At 44.3% G+C, this 20,899-nt stretch overlaps 1 protein-coding gene across 2 annotated transcripts in view; it reads right to left on the bottom strand.

Moving 5' to 3' along the window:
- The window catches only part of LOC112575069 (breast cancer anti-estrogen resistance protein 3-like), a 54,716-nt gene extending 34,854 nt beyond the window's left edge, over positions 1–19,862 (bottom strand). Inside the window, exon 1 of one of the 2 annotated variants that reach the window (XM_025256617.1) lies at positions 19,683–19,862. Coding sequence is in view for 1 of the 2 variants with exons in the window: in XM_025256616.1 (XP_025112401.1) it covers positions 12,085–12,116 (32 nt within the window). In the remaining variant the exon portion in view is untranslated. Of the gene's footprint in view, positions 1–12,084; positions 12,448–19,682 lie in introns of those variants that run through there. The other variant, XM_025256616.1, reaches the window with a different exon arrangement.
- Between the last annotated feature and the right edge of the window lie 1,037 nt (positions 19,863–20,899).

A 20,899-nucleotide genomic window follows, 5' to 3' on the forward strand; every position in this document is an offset into this window, starting at 1 on the left:
CACACACACATACACGACTGCTGAATTCGACCCAGATTAAAAACAGACGAAAACCAAATCCTCCACTGACGCTGTGACCTACTTCCCTTATAAGTGGGTCAACGGACTCCTAATTAAAGAGACGAAGGTCAGCTTTAGGAGGCTGGCTATATTTACATCCTCGTGAGGTCGGAGGGTCACGCTTCGTCATCAATACGAGTGTTGTCTGCTGGGCGCCGCAGTTAAGCAGCTGACATCAAATAAATATTCGGGGGAGGAATTTCCTTTTTTATTATTAACAGCCTCGCAGCAAAGCACATTGTGGATGTGGGATAAGCAGTCAGTCACCTTTTTTGTGGGTAAAGATCATTTTCATGTCACGTGGAGTTAGGAAGGAAGGTCTGATACGGAAGAGATTGCTGTGGCTTCTGGGAGTGGGGATCGCTGAGCGTGAGAGGATGGGGATTGAAGTATTTTTTATTCCGATCCAAAATGTGAGTATATCACAACCTGGCAGCTGGCCCTGTAATTGGAGTGGTGCACAAATAGTCTTAGCCTGCTGTTACTTTTTGTAGGAGGTTGGGCCCCGGACCCCATCGGAGGTAATTGTAGAGGAAGGAGAGAGCATGAGAAAAAAAAAACCCCACCTTTCTCGAATGATGTGTGTTTTTTCTTCACAAGATCAGGAGTTTAATCGTGTCAAGGTCTAGGTTACGACCACAATACTTAGTCAATCTGACTTATTTCAGGGCAAAACAGTTTTTATCAGTTGCCCTATTTATTTTGTGAATAAACGACCCACGAAAACATCTCATGGTTATCAGGACAAGTAGGAGTTGGGCAACCGACAGACATTTACCATCATCCAAACCCCGAGCAGACAAAGGACTGGTTGTTGTACTAATGAATGGAGGAGAACAACACGGAGGGCACCGACAATGCCGTCCCTTTGAGCGACAGGAAAAGTCTTCCGCACAGACTGTAAACACTGCGACCTCGCCATCCCCTCCCTCCCACGTGTCTCACCCACCCGTCAACTCACCCTACACACAGGCGCCCACACACAGAGACCCTGACTGACATGGGAAAACAAATGGAGACAGATGCTGACAACCGTACAGAAAACACACTGAGCAAAACAGATAAATAAATAATGGAAGTCAAAATAGTGGAGCGGCGAGGAAAAATGAATAATAACCTAGCAGTGGAAAAATAAACAGTAAAGCAGCGAGACAAATGAATAATGAACAATGGAAATAAATAATAAAGCAAGAAAAATAAATAATTAATGCACGAGCGTCAACAAATAAACATAGAATCGTCGAGCTAATTTCACGAGCTATAGCAAATTTAAATAAACAAGCGGCGAGTAAAGATAACTCCACAAGACATAGCAAGGACTTAAAAATAAATAATAAAAATATGAGCGAGGGCATGTTTCACCCGACAAGACAAACAGGTTCGGGTGTGTGTGTGATGAGCATCTCAAAGCAGTTGCTCGCCACCCGCCTCTACTGCCAAGCACCGCATCACCGCCGAAGGGTGCGAAGTAATTAGTCGTGCCACAAGCCCTGGAGGTGACACAGCCCTCACCCTGAGCCTTATCCTCCCCAACATCTGATGAGACGATGAGAGAAAGATGGCAGAGCACCACTGACTCCTCCATGCTTCCTCTCTCTATTCTCTACCCGACAGTACCTCGCTCCTTGCCCACCGCTGCTAACATTTAGTTAGTACTCGTGTTCCTACCAGCATCCTGCAGACTTTTCCTCTGATCGTCTGCTATTACCTCCATCGACAAGTTTCTGTTTGTACTGCGCGAGCTTGCCGAGACCAAGGAGTAAATTAGTCTCACACCACAAGACGCCATCTTACAGCTGACACCAAGGGCAACAAACCATCGGATAATAAAATTAACTATCTCTAATTAATCCTCGCTGTCATCTCTAATGACTTCAGGAAGTTTGGACACGACAGGGGGAAGTAAATCAGTTACAAAATTTATTCTTTAAACCTACAAAATTACCAGAATTACCGGCAACCATCATTACTACCTCATTACATGCGTAAACCGTCAGAATTCTCTCCGTCTTCATTAATACATAACTTTAGAGAAATATTTACATTTATTTCTGTAATAATTAGATCTTTACTAAAAGATTACTTATGTTACCCTTAGGAAATAAGTACAAATAAATAATGTTATCCTGTATTAAACCTCACTACCATCTTGGGTAATCCTTTGGAGTTACTACAGCTATATAGTAATTACATAATCCTACAACTATATAGTGATTACATAATCCCACAGCTATAGAGTAATTACATAATCCTGCAACTGTATAGTAATTACATAATACTACAGCAGTTCGACCTCCACAACCCTTTGGAAGTTTTTCCGAACTTGAAAACACTAGGAACGGAAAAAAAATGCAAGAAAATATTCAGTAAAGATTTTTTTCTTTCCTTTATTTTGCAAAAAAATTGAGTTCTTCAAGGCTACCCTCGTAATCTCCTAATCTTTCGTTCTCGTTTTTGTGTCTGCTGCCAAAAGAGCCGCGGAAGCCGACGAGGGGTGATAAGGCCAGTCCCGTGACGTAAGGCGAGGTAACCCACGTCTGGTGCGGGTTAAGGCCCTTTGCTGGTATCGGCCCCTGCCGTTGCCTCCCGATAGGCTTACAAAGCACTGATAAGGGGTGCAACTCGCCACCAGGCGGCGCTCTCCCAGGTGGAAGTAACAAACCCAGACGGGACCGACGCTGGGCATGCGCAATAATTTTCATCGTCCTGGCGTCGGGGATGATTCGGATTTTTACCCTGCATCGTTAACCTCAGCAGTTGCGGTTGTCGTTAATGTAGTCGACGATGCCAGACGCTGGAGCCAAATATTGGATGAAATCGTCTTATCGTGAAATAGGCCGTCAGCCTGATAGGCGCCGTGAGTGAAACTTTCTTTTCGATAAAGCCGGCATCCGGGAGCTAATCACAATGATTCGGAAATTTTCTCCCGAAACTGACAGCAGAACGAGTAATAAATAGAAATGTCATATTCCAAAAAGTATTATTGTCAGATAGGCTGCGTATGGAAAAGATGATGAAGCAGGAGATAATGATGATGATGATGATGATGATGATGATGATGATGATGATGATGATTGACAGCTACCAATCGCAAAAATGCGACTAAAGTCATAGTCGTGCTTTTAAAAAAAAAAATCTCGTTGCTGTTTCCTCTCCCTCCTCACAGTCGACGCCTCGTTTACTTTCGAGGCGAGACTAATTAAACCCTCGTAATCTTCTCCAAACAATTTAGAAGCATTAACATGTTTAGCCGCGGCAGGTTGGAATTCCGGAACTCGTCAACTCACAAGTCGGTAATGACCGAACCCACAACATCCTGCACGTGCCCCTGTGTTACGCTTCCTGTCACGTGGTGCCGGGCATGCGCATGCGCACTGAGTTTTAGCCGCAAATGTGGAGAGAGGTTAATGTAAGCTCTGACGGGTTAACGTCAGCAGGAAGTGTTGTGCTGAAAAATGTCGCCGCGGCTTGGCTGCCTGCAGAAATGAGTTATTAACAGAGAATTTTTTTCTTTTCATCCTCCCGACAACGAGGTTCGTGTTGCCGCCGATGTTGTTTGACGGCTGGATGTGCTCACTCCATGCAAGTACTTCCGGAAGTTGCGCTGAGGCTGATGGAGGACAAATTGTTGTTGCTCTGGCGGTGCACTTTCAGAGTTGACCTCTTATACAATTCGTCATCTGACCTCCTGACGACATCTACAAGGAAGGAGGGAAGGAGTAGCATGAATGAGTCGTGGTGTCTGGTTTAAGATTTCGGCCACTTCGTTCAGTTCGTGAGAACTTTCTTTCAGTTATTGAGCGATCCTTACTGGCCTGAACTTGTTCCAGACAATCAAAGACATGCTTTTAATTAAATGCAGATCAACCACAATTTTTTTAAAGTTTGTCCAAACCTGTAGCCGTCATCACGAAGATGGCTGCTTCTACAGACATGAATGATGTGGCAGACGACTTTCATTAGCTTTTTTTTATTTATCGGTGCAGATAGAGAAAATTTCAGTAAAATCTTTAGAGAAGTATGTACTTCAAAGAAATACAATTGGAACCGACATTGATGAGGGATTCCAACAATTTCCTGAACCAGGTTCAGACCGGATGATTTGCCTAATTAAGACAATACTTAATAGGTGTAACCGCTGCTTTAAAACTAAGCATCCTGATTATTTGTATCTGAAATTGCCATCTGAATGATTTGTGTGAATGAACTTGTTATCTTTTACATGTTTGTGCGATTAATTTGTGATTTTTTTTTAAGTTTTCTAAATAATTGCAGCTTCATGCGATGTTATGGGTGTGTGTGTTAAGATATGGTTTGTGGTTCTGGCTAGGTCCTTCTGACTTCATCTGATCTGGCAATTAAAAACTATCACAAAATCTGTATTTTTTCTTTCTCCACTCGTGTATGCATATTCGTTCAGGCAGAGGTGTGGAAGAATGTTTGCTCACCTAGACTTGTGGACAACCCAGATAAAAGCAGCAAGGATGGAGGTTTTCAAGCCAAGCATGTCAGAAAGCATCTCTTGTCAGATTAACACAAGCATCAGATAAGACCAACATTAATTCTCCAAGTCAGAATACAATTTCTTGCCAACCCTCCATCCCACATGCCAACATCATTAAGTCGCTGAAATCTGGATTTGTCCGAAACATACTGAAATTTTATTTCAGCCTTCAACCAAACACTTGAACGCAGAACATCGGTCTGCTGCAACTTAAAACTACAATCTGAAAGGTAAACAGAAGATGAACCTGAATCTGACGATTAGAGAAAGACAAACATCTCAGGTGTCTGTGTCGTAACAAGGACATGTTTATTAGCTAGAGAGGCAGGCGGGAATGTCTGTGGAGCTGGCAAATCCCAGTAGCTCTGTGACAAATACCACAGGTGTCTTCCAATTATGGCGCCAAGAGCCCCTGATACCCCGGGGAGGAATGGTGAGACGAGAGATAAGATTGTCTTAGTGGTATATTTTTAGCACCTGGGTCCGCCCTGAGGTGTGCGACTCACAATCTGCAGGTAAAGAAATCACAGACGCACCTTGCAACGTTCCAGGTGGGCAAAGTCGTTATTCAGAGACAAGTCGCAGGCACTGAAGTTCTCGGTTTGGACTTCCGGGAAAACCGGAAGTTGGAGGATGTGTCCCTAGTATAAACCAGGTCCACATCATCATAGTCGTCGTCTTCATCTCTTATAAGAGAAACAAGGCTGCAATGGAAAATTTCGCAGCAAAGCAGTGTGCGAAAAGAGTATAATTACAATTATGGAAAAAGGTAAGTGCAAAACACACGACAATGGTATCCTAGACACACATCGCTTTTATCTATTGGCAGTGTCTTACTTTACAAGCTCATTGTACCTGCCACGTGTACCTCACTTACACCTGCCACCTGTGAGTCGTGGCCAGTCGCACGCACTCCTGTAATTCTGTAAACAGTTTGCCACCAGTAGCACCAACACTGGCTATTCTCAGCTCTCCAAAGCCGGTGTCGAGTGCTTCACCTCCACAGACCTCCAATCATAATTGTTGTTTATACCCCTAACTTCATCCCGGAGGATCAAAAGCTTTGACCTTTCACCCCTGTCGCGTGCCAGCGAAAGCAAAACAACACACTGCCGCAGAGGGTGTCCCAGGAGCTGGCGACTCTCACCTGCCGAACACCTGACGAACCGCCATCATTAGGTGAGCGCCGACAAACCTCAACCACGGCACAAAGGCGTGGCTAGACAATAGATAAAATAAACGGATGATGTTACTGTCTTGACTACATCGCTGACTCAAAAACAAATTAAATAAAAACAATAACAAAAGAAGGAAAGATTGTTACCATAATCATTAGGAGGACGAATACAGAGAGACAAAAAGTAAACAAACACAGAAGACGAGAGGGTCAAAATATGGCGAAGAGCTTTTGGTCGGAAGACTTTGTGGAAGCAGACAGAGGCTGAGGTGCAATCCCACGCCTGGGTGCAATAATGGCGTGGCTAATGAAGACCAGATGCCAGGGGCGCCATCTTGTGTGTGTGACGGGTAGCACAGCTGTGCTTGCACAATAAAAGGTCTTCTTACAAGAACTTGTTGTTTGTGAACCAACCCGTCAGGTGCTCAGTTTAATATGTGAAGTAACATGTCGGTCTTCACTCGCGACTCTTGAATGTGTATGTACTTACTTATAAACAGCTTACTTACCATAGGTACAGTGACTTTATTATTTCACACCTTTCATGTGAAGATAAACCTGACTCGGCTAATGAAAGGCCTGCTGATGCTAGAGGTTCGTTGGAATCACAGAGGTCTTGTGGGAGTTTCTGTGGAGTCAGTAACGAAGGCTGTGTCATGGCTCATTAACTTAGACAACTCTAATAAAGCCTGACCCCTGTGAAGATGACTGCTGCTGACACGGTGCTAAACACCAACAGCCAGCCACTCGCAACCAGCCAGCCCATATTTCTCCATAACATCCTTTACGACTGAACCAGCGGGGGGTTCTTACAAAGACAGGTCATGAACACAAAGTTCAAACCTCAGATTACCGATCGTCAAAAACTCCCTCCATACCCTCTCCCTCCAAAACAAACAAACAAAAAAAAACCAATTAAAGAAACAAACAAACAAACAAACAAAAAAACAAAAAACAAAAAACCCCAAAATAAAAAATAAAACAAACAAACAAACAAACAAACAAACAAACAAACAAGCAGGTTTATATTTACGAAGCAGACTAGCAAGCCAAAATCCTGTTCGCATCTATGTGTGCAACGAATGAAGCAAAAATAAATGTTGAATACCTTAAAAATAATAAAAAATAAATAAAACACGGAAACCAGAATTTGCAGTTTCAGGTCTGGCTCACTATCTTGACTCCGACGGGGTGTTCATGAGAATGCATTTACTCTTAATAACCCCTTTCTTGCATCCCCTCCCCCGTCTCTCTCTCTCCCTTTCCATCCTTCATTTCTAACGGATAAATCAGTTTCACTTATCGCACTATTTTTTGGTTGTAAAAACAGAGATTTCAATACCTCTACCATAAAAATAATAAAAACAACCCACGAAATGTTGGAAGATGGGAGTAGAGGTATGAGTTGAAGGTGGATGAGTGTCTTGCCATCATGCCGACATCGCAGTCCCCCCCCCTCGGTGTAAAGGTAAAGATTCCTGCGTGTCTACGTCTCGCTATCAGCGCGAGATTCGGCGAGATTCCACAAACAGACAGGTGCCCGGCCGCGATTACTACCACAACACAGCCTGTGTTGACTCTAGGCAGCAAAGTAAACCCACATGTAATGTCAAACAACAACAAGAAAAAGTAGCTGATGTCACCCAACACTACAAAAATGGAATCAAGTATCAAAAACAAATAAACCCAGAAATAAATACGAGTCACAGAAGATCGTCCAGCACCATCAGCCCTCGCATGAAGACTGTATTTGTTACACTTTACGGTTATATTGTAATATTGTATAAAAATGTTGTGATCAAGATAAAAACACATTTTTCCTTACAAAAACCTCTACAGGTTGTGGTTTGATGGAGTTGGTGGAGTTGGTACAAAGAGGATTATTGTTCCTGTCTGCTCACGTGCACGATTGCACGTGTATTTTTCTTCATCTTATCTTCGTTCGTTTCTGCAGTTTGGTTTAAGCAATTTATTCACCTTTCCGTCCGTGCAGAAGGAAGAGGGCAACAGGTATAACATTATTACCTAAATGTCTAGAGAGGGTTTATTCATCCCCCTCCACAGACCCCTAGTGACGGCGGCACACAGGCAGTTGCTATGTGGGAGGGCAGGTGAGGGTCAAGGATGAAGGATGATGGCGATAATTGGGTCAGATAACGATGAACTATGGAAAGGCTCGGTGGATAATTACTTTAATGGAGTGAGAGGCTTCTAATTGGCATGAGGATTAATGAATGTCGGGAAGACGTGAGTCAACTATGAACTATTACTGGGAAGTTGGTGTGTGTGTGCATGTGGGTCTGTGTGAGAGAGAGAAAGATTAAGAAGAATACAGATAAATAGATTATGCAGTCTTGAAAATAATTTCAGTATTCACAACTCAACCGGAAATAGAGACGATGAACCGGGCTTAAATATTTCCTCGAGGGATACAATAACCTCCCTTGAGACACTTTATGCCTGGACCTGTAAGTCATGGAAGTCAACATGAGTGGCTCACCGAGTCTAGTGTATGACATGTGTAAGGCGGGGCCCAACTTTTTCCTTCCATTACTTTTCCCTCCTGATAAATGGTAGGCAGGGGAAAGACGAACTTCCACCCAGCAAGCCTCTGTTCCACTGTTGTGCACACAAATAAACAGGCTACAAAATCTCAGAATGGAGACTAAAGTAAATCACGTGGTAGTCCACTCTGTACATGGACGTACTTCTGTGGATTTTCCACCGCTAGCTTCTATAAGGAGTTCAAATAAAACTGGCTTCCGGTTTAGTTATAATTGTCAAGAGGAACAGATGATGTTGTGGAAATACGAAAGCCCAAGCTTTCTGGTCTGTTGTGTTTTCAGTTTATTGGCTTTAAGCCGTAAGAAGTGGAATTCGAGGACTTTTGCCAAATTATTTTGTAAAAAAAGGTAACAAATTTATTGCAAATATATTGTTGACTTCAAAATATTTATCGCCGTTCTGGATATTAAATTATTAAATGGTTCGCCAAAAATCTGACAGCGAGAGGCTACTAGGTGGTCCGGGCAGACAGCCAACAGTCCAGAATGATACATCCGGGTTCTGTAGACATTTATCTTCCCCTGCAGTCTCGATTCTCCAGATGTATCGACCTGACGATAGGCTTTTTGGCTCTTCCCGATCGCATTTCCTTGCTGCATGCCCACCTCCTACCCGTCCATCCATCCACCCATCCACACACACACACTTTCATGACTCAAGGCAACACACAAACCGCTGATACCAGACGTGAAAGGAGTTCACTATTGGAGGTCGGAATCTTATCTCGCACACGTTTACCAAAGAGAGGCTGGCAGCTGAAAATGCAACCGCAGAGTTCTCTCCCCTCACGACGCTCTCCTCGACAGGAGACGCGTGGGTTGTTTTGCCATATTGCGCATGCTCAGCAACTCCGTGAGTAATGGCTGCACGTGACAGTTTGGCGCTCACCTGATGAATGTGAAAATCTATGAATGTCAAAGACCACGTGGCCTCCTGCCTTGACTCCTGTCTCCCTGCAGCAACGCCCTCTACCCACTTCCATGACATCGTCGCATTTTTTTTTTCTCTACAAAGATAAAAGTCCCAAACTGGGTGAAACTTGAGAAAAAAAAAAAGATAAATAGAAAGTGAACTCGGGTAGCAGCGTCTGTGGGTGGACACGAGGGAAAAAAAACACTGAGTATATCGACCTTGCAGGGGTATTCTAGAACCCGTTATCTTGACGAATGATGTAACAAACAAACAGCACGTGACACAGTGTCACTTTCCAGACTAAAGTAAAAGACATGGCATGTCTCTTTCAATGGGAATAGCAAGCACCGCGAGGTAAACATGTCACTTTCAAGGAGTATGGCAGGCCGAGAGTGGCATGACACCAGTTTGTGTAACCCGCAGAAGGAAGTTGAACCCGGCATAAAATCAAACATTATTTTACTCTCGACTATCCGCACCCCCAGTAGCACGGCAGAAAGTGCAAGCCATATATTCCCAGACTATATTCCCAAAAGCGGGAAACCAGGAATAAGGGGAGAGAGAAAGGTGGGCTGAAGATATTTTCGTCGTTTGCGTACTCCCCTGAGGCCTCAGCTCTCCCAGTAGCCTCGACCCCTTCAACAAGTTATTTATACTTTTACACTGAGGCAGATCAAACAAATAAAGTAATTAAAAAATAATACCCAAATATTTCATCGTTTCATTAACTAGAGCAGTAAGAGCTCAGTGCTCTACATCGGAGGAAAAATGAGTTTTTGTTCTCAAGGTTTCTTGAGCGAATATTTTCTTCCTGAAGGCGATGCGCATGAGCGAGTCTTATCCCACGGACATGTGTATCTGGACTGCTTGCAGACAAATTTTCCCTGTAGACTAAAACGAGGCCAAAGGACAAATTCGCTTCCGGGACGATGGGAACTCTTGTGGAACAAAAGCTCAAGCTTTTTGTTGGTGGTCTCAAGTTTAAAGAAGCATAGTTTGTCTCTGTCGATATATCAGGAAAGTAGTTCTTTTCTTTTAAACTCGTCCTGGACACGACAAAGACCATTATCCCCAACTTTATTATTGATTATTTAAATTAGCTAATTTCTAAAACGTTTTGAATTACATTTTGTATCCATAGCACGCTGACAAGAAATATCACACTCTCCCTCCACCACAGCTGTCATACAATGCCACCAGCTGTCGCATCCCTGGGTAACGGCCACAGATGAAATGCTTGCTGCTGTTGCTTTGTTCCATCTACCCGACACCCCACACGTGCACGCATACACCCGATGTCATGTCAGTCATTTCCCATCTGTGTAATGACCCGGGCTTCAAATCCACCTTCCAGTCTTTCATTAGCAACAAAGGTCCCATTTGAAAAAAAAAAACCCAACAGGCACAGCGAATCATCATTGGTGTTTAGGAAGGGGGACCCCACCTGCAATTGTCAGGGGTATAAGGGTGTCATTAACAAGTTGAAAACTCATGATTAGTAGTCCTGTATGAACAGCCTCAACTGATCTTAAATGGTAAATGAACAAAACCGTGGTTGTCACAAATGCGACCTTAGGACACACTGGATCCTCTGTAACAAGTCGTGTATCCGGTGTGTCCCTGCTTTACGGCCTAACTGTAGATTCGTTGTGCAATTCAGGAAGATGTTTTGGGGTCTAACACCCTCGACAACAACCCAGTTTAACAAAGGGAGAGTTCTGACACACAATGTGTGTGTACTAGACATTAACTTCAAGTGAAGAATTAATTGTTCGTGGCATGTTCCGTGATAAAGCACGACTTTGTCTCTCTATGCTGAAATGAAACTTAAAAAAATCGCCTGTTTCTTATTGAGGGTTTTAAAAGAAGGAATAAACATACTACGCTATGTTTACACATATGTATATGACAAAGGGTTTGATCTGTCTGGTGTTTCAATGATTACTACATTCAAGTGTATTGTATTTGTTCATCTTTGCATGCAGTGTGTTTGTGTGTGTGCTCGCACGTGTGTAAAATACACTACAATGGCCATCAGACACCGAGCCCTGATATGCACCCAACCCCACCCCACATATTGTGGGAATGTCAAAGGAAGAATGCGCTCACGTGAAGTGCTGTTCACCGAGTGCCCTCACCTCGTCCTCTCTCTCCATCCCCCCTTGTGCCAGCGAACACGACACCGACATCTTCGACGACTGACGTAAATGGATAACGAGGGGAGCAGGGGCCACCCACACCTCTCGTTAGTGGAGTACAAATTACCAGGAGTGAATTGTCTCAGCAATATGCGCGACAATTATTTACGCAGTTTCAGTAGAAAGTGTCGGCGGATGTGAGATTCATTCTGTGGTGTTGCTGTGCGATGATGCCCGTTGACTAACGGTTAGCCTCCTTTTATGACCTGATGTAGGTATGGGTGGGTGGGTGAGGTGGGTGAGCAGCATGTGCGCCAACAGATGTAGGCAGTACCCGGCCCCGAGGTGCGGAGCACACAGGTGTTGCATTGCTTTTGTTCTACATGTAGATATTCCACCTGGTGGGCGGAAGCTGTACAATATGGAAACGCTGTCTCTGATGAGACTAGGGAGCGAACTACATTCCTTTCCTGATTTGTGCTGTGGGTTGTTATTATTAATGAGACAGCTAGTACCATGCGCTACTTAGTTTAAATCTGAAGAGATACATTACCACTCAAACAAGTGACCTTTCCCTCCCACACATACCCTATATATCTCGGGTGTTTTTGTCGTCTATATTTCAAATGTTATACGAGTCTGTGTACTTTTTGTCTACGCTTTTCTGTGCTTAGAAGGTGTGAGAGAAAGAAAGAAAAAGTGATTTCAGGTGCAAGTCTATCACCTACCTCTGCAGCTCGTCACTCCGCGAAACCTTCATAGCGCCTCCCAGAAGAGTAAAACCAACAACAGGCTTGCTTGTACTCCCCCTCGTCAGCACTCTCTATGCACCCGAGAACAGCTACCACCTGGCGTGCTCTTCACGCGCATCGCTCTCCTACACTGACGTTGAAACCCACCCGACACCACGGGACTCAAACTCTACATCTCCCGACAGTCAAGGGAGGTACTTAGGGAGCCACTCGTGTCCGAGACTGGAGGAGCCCCAAACTACTGAAGACTGTCAACCACAAGGGTTGTCATAGCTCGAGGCAATAATCTGTCGCAATAAACCTCCAAACCCCGACTCGTTTAGTCAACTGCACCCAGCCAAGTGTAGGTCACGTGGTTTCTGAATTAAAAATAAAGCACTGAAAAATCGGTCAAGCTGTCGGCGGGTTCCACTCCCCCCACACCACCACCACCACCACCCACTATACACTCCGATGACAAGCCACGCGTGACTCCACACGAGTTCTGACTCGACTGATTGGCTGATACCACACAGGGCGGGTACTGCCACCCGCCCCTCATCAGACTAATCGTCTGCAGTTCGTTGGTATCGGTGAAACGTCGCGCGCTCTATCTCATCCTCAGATAGAGGTTATCACAGGTCGACGACAGAGAGAGAAAAAAAAAATCCTCGGTCTTCTAAACAGATTTGTCTAACTCTTCAGTGCCGCGCGGCGGAATTAGTCGTCTGTCACCCGGAGCGTCAACTACACTGCGACCGCCTGTTGACGCGTAGTCATACAGCCACGACCTTCGACACGCACAGGTGTTCACGTCACGTGACCCCCGGAAACACGCCTCCTTCCTCCTCCCTTCCCGTTGTGAGTGTGCTGTGGTGTTGGTCTGCTGTTGGCTCTCATTACCAACACGCTGCACCCAGCTGACACGAAAACTGACATCTAGTGCTGAAACTGACATCTAGGGCTGAAACTGACATCGTGTGGTGAAACTGACATCTAGGTCTGAAAGTGACAGCTTGTGCCAAATTTAGACCTAGTGCTGAAAGTGATGTTTTGTGCTGAAACTGACGAAACGTGTTCTGACACGTGACCGATTTTTGTTTTCGAGGAAGGGGAGTGGATCGAGGCACGTGCGGGTTCGATACCAGCACGCCACCTGACACGTGCACACCTTTTCCAGTTTTCCCTTGAAAGTCGTACTTCCGTTACTCTCAACCACCCCTAGAGAGAAAACACCCCCAGGGGACGACTGATGGTAGATAACCAATCTAATCCCTCCCACCTGTTGCTCTCCTTTCCCCACGTGGAACTTCCTGTCGCCCCCTTCCCTCCTTCTATATAACTTGACTTCTTCAACATAGCCACCCGGTGTTATGAATCACGTGCTCGTACTCCATCACCCACTCATCAACATCGCAGAAAGGGGTGGGGAGGATTTCAGGGGTAGTGAGTTTCAGTTTCAGGGGGTAGTGAAACCCTGTAATAGCGGGAGTCTCTTTGTAGGCCATGACGGGACGGAGCGAGGTATGTGACCTTGATCACGTGACCAAAGTTCAGACTACGAGGAGCGAGGGCTAGACTGATTAATGCAGTCGCGCCCTTTTTCTCCAGTCCATTCAGTAGCAGGTCAGAGGTATGAAGGTATGAAGCCGCCCATATTTCCTTTCATCGTGGAAGGCGGAGAATGTAAGTGGGTCCTAGACGGAGGGAGTGGATAAATGCTATCCCTCCCAGTGTGTGTGGCGATGAAAGTAAGAGTCCAACATCGGTATTCCAAAGTATCAGGCTCTCAAATCATAATTCTAAGAATTTTCCGATAACAATGGGCGTTTTTTTCCCACGATTCTAATGGGAATAATGACTTCCGGTATTCCTGAATCACTATAAGCAGGGCCGTGCTTAGGGGCAGGCGGACGAGGCATCTGCCTAGGGCCCCGCGCTTCAAGGGGCCCCGCGCTTTTGATTAACCTATTGACGAACGTTACAAATAAATTAATCGTAGGCTTATGTTGTAATGTGTATGGAGCGTGCTGTCAATGATAAAAGACAAGATATCCCTGAGGAAAAAAGTGACTTTAGATCCCAACTAAAACCGTGTGATCGTGGCGTGAGGGCCCCGCACATGCCCTTTGCCTCGGGCCCCGCGGGGGCTAAGAACGGGCCTGACTATAAGCATGTATCCTAAATGTCCCTGACACTGACACCTGTGAACTATGTCATCCACACACAGTTTCTAACACCTGTGAACTATGTCATCGTTTACACACTAACACCTATGTACCTGTGAACTATGTCGCCGTCAATAAGAAGATAAACACCAGGCTTGCCACCATGCTTCAGAATGTCATAACAGAACACGTGGACAAACTCACTTGACAGAAAATTTGACTTTTATCAATGTTCTACTTTTTCTAGCGGGAGGAACTTGTTAGTGAGATAGGGTATGAACTCGATTTGTTATAGGGGTGGACTTCAGATAGAAGGAGTCCCGTTAGCAAGTCGTACTTTGATTTTTACAGGTTTTTTTTTTTTTAGCTATTTGTCAAGATTGGTTAGTTTCGTGTGTGTTTATGTAACTTTTGCACAGAGGAGAGAGGCGATGATTAGAGAAGAAAAAGGAGACCAGAGAAGACTCCTCATCGTGCAGCTCTGACTACAGGTGTCACATCCCACCAAAGGTGCGTGTGCATCGAGATGACATTTGAACCCCCTGAGCACGTGATCTTCAGGTGAGGGATAACAAGCGAGTGTCGCAGCCTCATCATTCTGTTCACATTGTCAAGACTCGGGTGACAGGAGTGGGGGAGTCCCATCAGGTGCAGTGTCTCACACCACCAGGTGACCATGGGCTCTGCACCACGCGACAAATGACTGAGGAAAGGCATCAACAGAATGTTAGACATTCGACTTGCCCTACCCTCCTTGTTACACGACACTTGTTAGCGAAGTTAGAAAAGCCACAAGAATCAGGATGTCTCCGCGAAAAAAATCTCTCTCACCCTCTTACTGCATTAGTTAAAATTTTGACAATTTTTTTCGAAGGCGAAATGTTCCAAAAAAAGTATGCAGTTTGCCTATCCTTTAATTCTAGTTACTAAATATTTTCCTTCTCTCTTTCCATTTGTTATTTAAATTAATTGTCATTTGATCTATAACGATATATTTTGTGTTGTTTATACTTCATTGAAAGAACAATTCCCCATCTGTCTGTGGAATCAGGTATCCATCTCTCTAGCTGGGTCAACTTGGGGGAAGTTTGTTACGCCACACGGGTATCGAACCGGTAAGCCTCTTGTTCTAACCACCGCTTCTCCTTTGACGAGAAATTATCCATCAAATAAAGTTCAAAGTTCTCTCTCTCTCACACATCGTCTCGTATTATCGGTTATCCACTTTGTACTTTGTACCTCATATCATGCACACACGTGCTCACACGCTATAACAGTCGCTGCTCATCACATACAATAGACTCGACCTTTTCATGTTGACCCTTGATTGCTGACACGAGGCAGGCTGCCCTCCCGTATGTAAATAATGGCGCGCGCTATTTCCACCGCCGCCGGGCTGTCTGGGGCACTATTTCCACGGCGCGTAATCTCACAAACACGTAAATCATATCAGCCGTTACGACGGTTACGTGACAACGTATCGCGTATCGCAGCCTGTGTGCTGATCACGTGTCACTGACTCCCATCGTCGTCGTCAGCACACACCGGCGGACAAGTAAGGTGTGTCTGTGCACAACGAGCGCAAACTCACAACAACAAAAATGTTGACGATGAAGGACTATAAATACTCCTGAAAGTTCCACAAATATATTTTTTTTCGGGCGGCTAACGACATGTGGTCTCTATACAAAGTCCCTGGGTTCGTGTCCCGGTTACGCTCTGTTGATTCCATTCGTAGCAAAGAGGCGGTTATCTCCACTTGCGATATGTCTCTACTTTTCGCGTTGTTCACTCGTTAGCATTTATCTCCGGTGTCTATTCATCTACTGAATGAATACCTGTGACAGATATGGTGCGACCGATGGAAGCTCGGCCAACGCCAACTAAGAAAGAAATAAGGAAAGGATAAAAAATAGTAAAGGTAGGAAATTGTGAGAAAAATAAAGAAATAGAGTGAAGGCAAGGGGCAAAAAGTTGTTAAAGGATAATTAAAATTAATCAAACGTAACCACGAAATTACACACAAAAAATTGTCCCTCTCAAAAAACAAAACAAACAAAAACAAACAAATAAATAAAAAGCAAACCAAAGCAATAAAGAAAAGAAAAAAAATTAAAAGAACAAAAACAAAAAATAAAAAAGGAAGGAAATAAAGTTACAGAAAAAAAGTTATAGGATAGTTATGGATGGTTAGGCTGTTGTGTGGTTCATTTTATTCCTAGATCCCAGATATGCCCCATAAAGATTTGCTGGAATTCCACGTCTCTGGAGTTCTCAACTCAAATGGCGACGGCCAAGAAAAGCCAAGATGTTATCCGACTCGAGGTCACGCGAGCTATAACCAACGATCGACATTCCTCGGTCACATACCTTAGCTTGTATGTATTTCCAAGTCTGCTTCTCAGTCGAAAAACCTGAGTGCATGCCATGTCACCACAACCCGACATCCTTTTACAATTTTGTTCCTTCTACCGGTTGCTTTCTGTCAAGCAATTATTGCCAATAATATGATTTTTTTTTTCTAGACGTCCGTCTCTAACACACCCATCCTTTATTCACTATTTTCATTTACATTTTCACCTAAAAACCAAAAATTAAAATAAGTTAACGGCATTAGATTCTGTTGACACTTAGGCAGTGAAGGACACACCTTCTGAACCACCTTTTACATTCCTCGACAGGTCAAGCAATGACCCTCATCATTAATAAACTATTTCATTAAAACACATGGCCGTTAAATAACACGTACAAAGACTCGTTATCTAGATGCTGTTATTACAGGCTACCCAGACTACACAACGGTTCAAGATGCATATCGTCATTTGCCCCGGGGGCAAGAAGAAAGGGGAGCCCGAAATTTCTGGATTTCGCATCTACCATCTCTCTTCCTTCAGTTGACTTGTAAATAATCCGGAAATAGCCAGTGGTATTGTCTTATCATCGCACGTCGTCAGTAGCCGACCTGAGGAGAAGACCACGTGGACTGATAATGTTGCTGACGATGTTCTAAGATAAGCCAGGGGCAGCAGGCCAAGGTGTGACACGAGTGTCAACAGCTCAAGTGACGTCCCACCCGGTATTTGTGTCTGCATCGCATGGAGAAGCGGGTAGAAGCCGTTTTAGAAACAAGAGCCTGATCGACAAACTTCTCATGTCTACCTGTGTCAGCAGTCCCACTGTGGGATTCAAGGTAAGTCCAGACTAGACTATAAATCTCTGTAGCGGGTATCGAAGCTACCCAGCCCCTCATCATCCACACCGAGCCAGGCGCCATGCTGCCCGCCATGTGTAGTGATTAGCGCCACGTGCATGGCTGTCAAGTATGCCAGGAATGGAAGTGGCTCCCGTGAAATAAAGTAGTATGGAAAGCAGAAAGAGTCATAAATACAGAATAAAATAATAAAATAATTACAAAATAAAGAAAATGGACTGAAGAACAAAATATAAGAAAAGAGAAAACGGGTTTGAAGGCAGCAAGTCTAGCCACGTGACACCTTCGACTCAACATAAACTTAAAAAACAACAACAAAAAACAACTTGCTAAATGCGCTGTTAGTGTATTACTCTGGATTACCTTCAACATCCGCTTAATCCATGGATTCACAGACAAAAGGAAAGGTGATGGTCTTATCAAATGGATTAATGAGCTATGATCTTTCAAATTGTTTACCAATATTCCTTGCAAAAAAAAAACCAAAAAACTGCTTTTGAATTATTTTATATACTTCTTGTAATTTTATGGTTTTTTCACAGTTCTGATAAAAAGTAAAGTTCTCAACTTTTTAACTGTCATTGAGTCATCTGCATTGTATGCTATGAATGGTTATAATTATGCGTCGACAGTCTGCGCTATCTCACCCATCTACCCGTTAACTTTGACCCCTATTGCTGGCGGCAAATAACATTTGCTGCTGACAGCTGCAGATGCTCAGCTGTAGTATACTCAGACCTCCTCGGACTCTTATCTCAGCTGTGCTGATGACCGGTCCGGCTGCGCTCAGCCGTCAGTCAACGTCAGCTTGACATCCGTCGGCGCCACGGGGCGACCACTGGACTGACCTCTGACCGCGTGCCTCACGTGCCTCAAACCCGTTAGAGCGAAAAGAGGAAAAATTCTTGGCCGCGCTGACGTCATCAGACGAAGCCGAGGCTAGATGTTCGATGACTGAGAATGTAAAGAATGGAATAATGCGGTGACTTGACTTCATTACACATACGCTTTTCTAAATAAAAAAAAATCGAAATGATAAAATTTATGTACATCGTACAGGCGCGCAGCTTTTTTTGTTTGTTTGCTCAACAAAGCTCGAGAAAGATCTTGAATTTTAGAGTAGGATGACTTGATAATGGTGCACACGTGACATCAAACTATACACCCACCCATAGCAAACAAATCACGAGAATAGCATACTCTGGTCCGAACCCCAGCCAGGAAGATAAACACAACTGTAGCAACATTCTATTTCTCCCTACACACTCCTCCGTTCTCAATGCCCTCCACATCCCCACTTCTCCACCCCATCCCCGCTCTCTCTCTCCGCTGCCAGACCTACCCACCCACCCACCCACACACTCTGTGTCTCAAATTCAGACTAAAGACAGGCAAGTAAATAGCAAAATACAGTCAAGGTAAATAGAAAAGAAATTAGGACACCCATATAAAAAAGTTCTCAGTAAAAGCTTCGAGACGAAATATTTTTCCATTCGCCACTCACTCGATCATATCGTTGGGAACACATACACACCTCCTGATGTTGACCTGATTCGGGTACTTTGCACTCGTCCTGACTGCGATAATTTTGTCATACATGACACCCTGTGTATTTTCAAGTCGCTGACGACGCGGGGGAGAAGCCCGGGTGTCCATCAAGAGCCAAAGAGAAAAAAAAAACAAAACACCATCGAATACAGAGCAAGGTGTAACCACGTGATAGTGGGTGTGAGCCGAATAAAACCAGTGTTACAAGGCTCTCGACTTCACTTATAAGCTCTAATGTAAGCTCTAGTGTAGAGGTTCTCCATGGAGAGTAATCATGTTTGCAGGCGTGGCTATCAAGCCTGCTCTTCTCTGTAAAGTATTTCCGGAAACCAAAACAAGCAATGACATCAAAGGAACGAGCCAGACAGGAGGGAAAGTTGACCTCAGGACTATATATACTTACTCTTTCAGGTGACCCTGACTTTTGCTGTGGGACACGTAACCTCATTTGGGGACACGAGACTTCAGAAAAAATATCTTGAGGTTATGATGTGTGTGTGTGTGTGAGAGAGAATTAATGTTTGTGTGTAAGTTCATCCATATGCGTATTTGTGAGCACACATACCTGCATGTACCTGCACCTGTATATATAAACACAATCCTGCAGATCAATCACGCTCTACCTGTCGTAGAAATGTAAATATAAGGTAAATAAAATTCTAACTCACCTGTCTCAGGTGTTTCAAGTTAGCGTTGAAGGCTCTTGCGGCGTTAACCCTTTACTGCCGTATCCATGGTGACATACTGCTCTCACAGACCCAGGAATGTTCACTAGGACAGTTATTGTCGTATGCACATGACTTACATTGAATACATCTGTCAGAAGGCTCAGCAGTTTGAGGAGCAGCCACAATATAACTCCAGGTGACAGATAATGGGGTGAGCACTTGGCTGAGCTCAGCCCTGCAGCGCTGTATACACACACGGACAACTTCGCTTTGACTGGGGAATACAGCAGGTGGGGATCAGGCTCTTTCCACATGCATACAATGCAAATAACCGCCAAGCCAGCGCTTGGTACCTCACACACTAACCCCGAGACGGTCACGTGACCCACACATGCGACAGGTTGCTGAACCCGGGAAGTCATATTTCGTACACCAACCGGTTTCGCCACGAGCACAGAAGTAGATAGATATACCTCCGTCATTCTGGGCTTTCAGAAGAGTGTGGAGGTCTGTGAGTGATGGAGGTATGAGACAAGTGGTCGCATTCCCTTCTCACGTTTGTCAAACAACGACAGGCTGGGCAGGTTTTTCTTTTTAACCTGGGCTCGTGCGCCGACTGCTCGACAGTTTTCTTGCCATATTTGATCCCTAACCATTAACCTCTTAAAACTTAAAAAACAAAACAAAACAAAACAACCCAACAGTTTGCTAGCACACAACGCTGCGGGAGGTCTACCAATATTAGGGAGGGCCGATACCGGAACACTAAATCACCGTTACAGTGAGGATTAGGAGGTAGGTGGTTCAGATCTCGCATCGGGTCACGCGATCTTCTCTCTGGATGTGGGACCATGTAACTTATGATTTTCAGTTTGCCTTTTTTTCCTTTTACAATTATTTATTTTCGAAATCGCTGACATCCATTTCCCATTATTTTCTACTCATATACCTTATTTGCTCTAGTAAAGGAGAATTGATAGTGGTGTTCCTTGGTCTAACAGGCTTGAAGGAACAAACTCTCCTCATTTTTGCTTTCTTCTTAGATTCATTGTGCATGCAGTCCTATTGTACCGAGCTGCACTTTTTTTCTGGTACCATTGTGTTTGTTTACTTGCCGGTGTTTTTTTTTTCCTTATACATCTGCTAATATCAACTCTCCCATCGCCCTTAATTCTCTCTGGCTAACGCCGTCACAGTTTCTTCATTTTTACAAGTCG

Source organism: Pomacea canaliculata, linkage group LG11 (assembly GCF_003073045.1).
Source record: "Pomacea canaliculata isolate SZHN2017 linkage group LG11, ASM307304v1, whole genome shotgun sequence".
NCBI classification, from domain to species: Eukaryota; Metazoa; Mollusca; class Gastropoda; order Architaenioglossa; family Ampullariidae; genus Pomacea; species Pomacea canaliculata.